Consider the following 6747-nt stretch of genomic DNA (forward strand, 5'->3'; position numbering starts at 1 on the left):
CCAAGAGGATAGATCCTAAAAACCTTTGAAGGAATTTCTCATTGCAACAGTGTACATGGGGCTCACACAGTTAAATATGCCTGGGCCCAATGAAGATAGAACACTTTAATGTATAGTATAGATTTCCATATATAATTTTATTATGCGACACATTCTTTTCAGGACAGGTAATATAATTGTTGACACATATTAATTAACCTTAACTACCAAAGGGTAAAAAATGCCTGGGAGTTGGAGTCAAAGATTCTGCGTCGAAGTCAGCCAGTATCGTACGAGTTTAATAATGCTCTGGCCCATACTGTGGGTCATCCAACAGGTTTTCCTTGTAGCATCTGAAAAGAAAAGTGAGGAAAACAATTAAGTCGTTTAAATGAGTGATAATTGTTAAAGAATATGTACGTTATGATGTATTTGACTGCCCGACAGATCACGTTGAATGGGGGCCTACAATCTGGGTTGTCCTCCCAGCATGATTTCATGAGAAGAATCAAATTCTTATGACAGTTGGTCTGATCCACGACCGGTCTGAATGGAGGAATTTCCCTGTCAGCCACGCGTTTTAAAATATCTTTGGAAAAAAAGTAGTATTACATATTAAGATATTCCAGGATCATTCTATATGACTATACCGTAAATACATAGCTGTTCAAGTTGCAATGTGACAAAAAAAGGACCGGCTCTCAAAATAATCTCCTCGAGGATTATAGCAAAACTGTAGACGTCGCCTTTTTGCGTTGCTGGAATTCCTGGTACGACGGTTAGTGGAAGTAGTTCAGGAGCAACCCATAAAAGTTCTGGAATCATCATTTTTAAATTTGTAATTAATACTTATATTTATGTAAGCATAATTAAAGTGTGAATACGTATGTCTTCAGTAATTTAATAAAATTAGTTTTAAAAACAGGAGGAAAATTATCACAGGAAACCACTCAAATATATGAGCTCCAACAACTCATTTACACCTTCAACAAGACAACGCTTATTAACGCTGAATTAATCTCGAATATTGGATTAACGCTTTCATTACACATTATAATTATTTTTCTTATCAAATGGCTAACTGTATCTTTAATTTGGTGCTATGTAATGTGACTTGAATATGCAACTAAAAGAGCAACTAAATGGTGTAAATTAAATGTAAAAGGCAGAATAAAATGTATGAATGGATTTACTATGATAGTGATTTATATCCTCAGAGATATCATCTGGTATCATTAGAGTGGTCAGACCGAAATCGCAGATCTTCAATACAAAGTCACCATCGATTAAACAATTGTGGGAATTCAGTTTTCCATGAACGGACACCTCGCTGTTGTGCAGGTATTTCATCCCCTTGAAAGAGATAATTGTTCAATAGGTCAAATCGTTATATAATGGGTTTTCTTGCTCACTTTCGCAATATTCTCGATCAGCGACAACTTGTTTTTCCAGTTCAGGTTGATTTCATTGTTATCAAGAACATCACGCAAACTACCTCTGGGACAGTATTCGGTGATGATCAGTATTCCCGGATTCTCGATACACGCACCTAAGAAGCGAACGGTATTCTCGTGTCCAATATTTATGACCTTAATAAAACGAAGAAGAAAACAGACGGCACATAAATAATTGAAGAAATAACATGAAGAAATTTAATTTATTGATGGACAAGTATTTTGCAAATATTCTATTACGTACTTGCTTTATTTCGCAGAGAACTTTCTTGTTAATGTCCATGTTTTTCTTGACGATTTTCTTAATGAATACGCGAGTGCCTTTGTACATTCCTAAAGGTGCCGACTGCAGCGAGTTGATGAATGAAGCAGAAGGTCTGCTGCTGGATACATCCAACGACTAGCAAAAGTAAATGTTATAATTAAACTTATTTATTTTTTTACGCATCACATTACTTGAAATAAACTTAGAAATTCTGGTTCGTATAGTATCCCTAACTCAAACATCATCTCATCGGGTCGTACGCGCCACTGCATGATGTTTTGGTCCGTAGGTACTTGTCGTGCACACCTAACATAAATTGCATTACCTTGATTTATGTAGAAAAATTATAAATATTTTTTATTATAATTATTTGTATATATAATAAATATATATATATACATACTCAAATGATTCATTACGATTATAGTGCGAAATGCATTTATATAATCGAAGTACCACCAAAGATATAAATACGATAGCTATTATATAAGAAATTAGAAAAAAGTAATAATTATGACTAGTTAAACAATTGTATAACTACTTACATAATGCGAACACACGCAAGAAAACCTCTGAGAATGAAGATCAATACTAAAGCGACAATTCCATATATAATAATTATTATTTTTTCTTTTGAGGTGCGGCAGAGACATAGAGAGTAAAATTAATTAGCAACTGTAAGAAAGCAACTGTCGTTGAAATTAATCTAAAATAATTTAATATTTAAAATAGAATATGAAGTAATTTAATCTGTATTGTGATTAATGTATGATGACTTACCATCCAAAAATCCAGGTTCGGGAATATCCGGAGGAGGGTCTTCCCGTCCTCCAGGCCAATAGATCTTCTGCTCGGGCACCGGCAAATACTCTTTGTGCAAATCGTAGTAATGAGCGACTGCGTAAAATTTCCCAGTCTTTGGGTCCAGATCCTGTATGGAGTAATCCGCAACTCTATCTCCGTTGTGGTCGAACCTGACGTAACCGCTAATTCCTAAATAAAATAAAGTATATTTTTAAATAACACTTGCTTTTGAATGTATTGTTAAAAAAAAATTGAATTTGTACCGTGAAAGTCACGACCCCACATCAATTTGGTTATGGCCAGACCGTCTCTGATGTTTCCACCCATAGAAAGCGTCTCGTTCAAAGCCATACCAAGCAAGTAAACACCGTCATAAAATGCGCCAATCGCGAAATCCACCTACAAACACATAAATAGTAAGAATACTGCTAATGTTTGTTACGCTTTTAATTTACATCTTCTCTGCTGTTCATAATGTAATTGTAATCAGTCTGGGCTCTTTCTTTAACCTTATTCGCAAAATCCTGAAATCTATCGCTGGTGGGCTGAAGTAAACTCACTCTGATGAGAGCCTCGTATGCTTTTTTTGCAATAGTGTCGTACTTGTCCCCAACCGACCAAGTCGAGGCTCCCCAATAACTCCCCTAATAAAAATCGGACTATAAGCAACCTTCATCATGGTAATCATTTGCAAATGTTACTTTATACATCTCCAAGTCCATGAACACCCAATCTCCTTTAGTCATGCCTAAACCGTGGGCGGCCAGCATGAACTTCCTTACAAGAGATGCGCGTATACTCAATATCATAACTAGAGACAATAAAAACCATTGGATTAACTGTATAAAAAGTTGTACTGTAAGAAAAAATATGCTATTAAATATTTCATAATTATAATCCACAATAATTATTAAAGTCGGACGCATTGCGAAGACATTATTTTATTCACCGTCCTTCTTTGACAGCAACTCGAAGCTACAATAGAACAGTTTAAAATACTATACATACTAATTATAAAATCATATTTTTATAAAATGATGAATATATCGCAGAAGTAGATGGGCTACCTATAATTCGTTAAAAAAATTGATACAGAAATATGAGAGTTTTACTTACATATTGTGTTAGCGTCATGAGATTAAAAAAAAGTGAAATTATGAATAGGTAAACCTTAAATGAAAGTAAGCGAAGAAAGAAATAATAAATATGACAAATATAAAATTAAAAAAAAACTAAAGTAATAAAAATCAATGTAAAATCCTTGGAGGCTTTCTAACATTTTAAATAGATTTTCTGCACTCACTTACTAGTAAGTTAATATTCCATGCTGCCATTGAAATTGTATTATCTTATGCACTTACAAGTAAGTTTATAAAAGCGTGTTCGATATTGTATCCCTATATAGAAATAATTACATTTACCCTTTTAGTAAAATATCTGACATCCTGCCCCCAATTTTCTATGTTCTAATTTAATGCGGAAGCTCTTATTATGGTTCGCATATTATTTTTCTGAACATTACATAAAAGTATCTACTGCATACCACTATTTGTAAGCAGAGGTCCATCGGTGTTAAAATATCTGAAATAAACTGTGTAGCAGTAAAAAGTAAAGGGTTCTTCCTTAAATTATTTTATTTTATATTATATTTAACTATATATTTTTTTTATATCGTATAATTTTATTTACAATCTGTTCATCAATGTGAACATTGACTAAATTTAAGATCGCGGTTGACATTAAATGGATAATCTTTCTCGGTGGATGTTTTTAATTTGTTGCTTGGCTATCGTCTTGTAGTTTAACTTCAATAGTATATTGATGCTCTGCAATTCCACTATTTCCTTTCACTGTGAATCTGCTGCTATTGGCTGAAGGTAAACCTCATTCATTTCACTGTCCATCTGTGATGAACGATGGCCATATTGCTGCAAACACCGAGAGGGTCCTGACTTGACCAGGATTCGAACAGGCGCCCACGAAATTGTGGGTTGGACGACTTAACCATTCGGATATTAGTCGCCCTATATTTAATTATGTTACTATTATTTCTTTTATAATGAATATATATATATAAATACGTTTTATTATTTTGTATGACTATTTCAATAAATATTATTATTCATTAAATTGATATACGTTTATACCATCTGATGCGGCTGTCTCTTTGCATCTTTGTATTATAGTTTCCGAGAAAATCACTAAATTGTGAAAGCACTGCGATGTACAGTCAAACGGATGAAATCACAGCAATGTGTAAATACCGGACTAAATCAGTAACATGTGAAAACACTGCTTTTTCGAGCGTTAATTTTTCATTGTTTAAATTTGAACGCGAATTACAGCCAAACGCACGAATCCACAACAATGTATGAATACTCGCTACATTTCCCAAACATCCATCTTTCATAAGTATCTTTTGAATCCATCCAATCTATGAGTTTACGAGAAACTCACTAAAATTTGAAACCATTGCTTTTTCGAGTGTTCATTAATTAAATTTAAAGTGTTCATTTATTAAATTTATTCATTCATTAATTTCATGTCTATTCTCATAGCAATAGAAAAAACTTTTGAATCACAGCTTTTAAACTTATATATCACTAGATCAGAGGAAAATCAATGCTTTTCATACACGGTTATTTCAAGTTTTAAATGTAAATAAAAGCAGAAAATCTATACAAAAATTAAGTCTGTCCAAGTTGTTTTTAGTCCTTAAAAAAATCAAATAAAAATAATATTCTAATGTAATGAACTATGAAGAAACAAACAAATGTTTTCATGAAATTTTTCTATTATAGAAATATACTAAAAACTATATTTGTTTTGTTGATTCATAATATATAACTTAAAAGATAGCATAAATAGAATCGAAAATATTAACAAGTACGTTATTTCAGTGGTCTCAAACTCAAATTACATGCACGATCTAAATCAGTGATTCCCAAAGTGGTCTATATCGACCTGCAAGGGGTCTACGTCAGCGAAAAACAAATACTATCTTATAATATAAAGACATATACATTATTTATAAAAATACCTATGAAGTTAAAAAAATATTATATGTAAAATTGTGTAAGTTGTAGGATGCAGGCATTCACTTTGTGGTCACAATACATTTTGAACTGCACATAATGATATACCAGTATCATCTAGTTACAAGCATACACGCAGTCTCAGAGCTAAGATCTTAATAATTATAAAGATGTCCCAATATAAATAATAAATTTACAAAAAATCAATATCAGGTAAGTAGTGGGTCTACCTAAAACCGAAAAACATGACAAGGGGTCTACGACACAAAAAAGTTTGGGAACCTCTGATTTAAATGAAGCTGTTGGGACTATTTTTTTTCTTAACAAAATGAGAGTGAATCTATAGTCAGCGTATGTAAAAAAAATACTCCAACCTATTCGTTCTATTTCTTTTTCTTTCAATATCAACCGTATTTACAACAAATTTAAATGTAATTGCAATGAGACCACGCTAGTTTGAGACCACTGCGTTATATGGCCTAGAATGGGGATCGGCAAACTTTTTACTAAAACCTATTAAAAAAGCAACCGTCCGCGAGTTGACTGATAAAACAAATATATTTTTAGATAGAATAACGAAAATAGTCTTAATTATTAATTCAATGAACCGCAGGTTGCCGATCCCTAGCAAGTAACAAGATTCACATTACCTCTTGCATATATGCTGGCATCCTTGAGATACTTATCGTACATCTCTTCGTCGTTTCCCTTTAATTCAATGACGAAGACCTGCAGACCTTCACGCTTCAACTCATACTCCAGATTTTTCCCTAAATGCGGCGATAATAAGTACATAGATGAATACTTGTGTTATGGTATTAATAAATTTACTAATTTACAACTATGTTCCAATTAGATAAAATTCCACTATTAATATTGCGGTAAAAGTTCGTAATAAATATTAATAATATCTAAAAACTATAAGCAGTGTACAAAATATTACTTTATATATTGAAGCTACGGTAGCGGGCAAACAACCAAAAAAAAACTCCACTACAGTAAATAAATCCCGGCTAATTCAAACCATTCAGCGGGACTTATCGAGACACGCACCGCGAAGCCAAAAGACCAACAGGTCCGTGTGAGAACGTGGCGCACAGATTGCACCCTTGCAGCTGCTCTCCCCGCATCGTCATCGTCATCGCCAACAAAAACACCATCGACATCTTGCAATAGGGGCACAGTTGTGTGCCGCGAGAGATTTAAAAAT

The 6747-nt window shown here is 33.3% G+C and overlaps 1 protein-coding gene across 1 annotated transcript in view; it reads right to left on the reverse strand.

The window, feature by feature from the left end:
* Positions 1 to 31: 31 nt before the first annotated feature.
* LOC108562698 (receptor-type guanylate cyclase gcy-28-like) overlaps positions 32 to 6747 on the reverse strand; it is a gene marked incomplete at its 5' end in the record, with an annotated part of 9173 nt that continues 2457 nt past the window's right edge. Inside the window, 13 exon segments of the mRNA XM_017921103.1 lie at positions 32 to 332; positions 400 to 568; positions 630 to 794; positions 1173 to 1332; positions 1392 to 1568; positions 1678 to 1833; positions 1890 to 2004; positions 2244 to 2328; positions 2479 to 2691; positions 2766 to 2901; positions 2958 to 3146; positions 3204 to 3313; positions 6188 to 6307. Of these exon segments, the coding sequence (XP_017776592.1) occupies positions 278 to 332; positions 400 to 568; positions 630 to 794; positions 1173 to 1332; positions 1392 to 1568; positions 1678 to 1833; positions 1890 to 2004; positions 2244 to 2328; positions 2479 to 2691; positions 2766 to 2901; positions 2958 to 3146; positions 3204 to 3313; positions 6188 to 6307 (1850 nt within the window).

Source organism: Nicrophorus vespilloides, unplaced genomic scaffold (assembly GCF_001412225.1).
Source record: "Nicrophorus vespilloides isolate i.1.1-1 unplaced genomic scaffold, Nicve_v1.0, whole genome shotgun sequence".
In the NCBI taxonomy this organism is placed as follows: Eukaryota; Metazoa; Arthropoda; class Insecta; order Coleoptera; family Silphidae; genus Nicrophorus; species Nicrophorus vespilloides.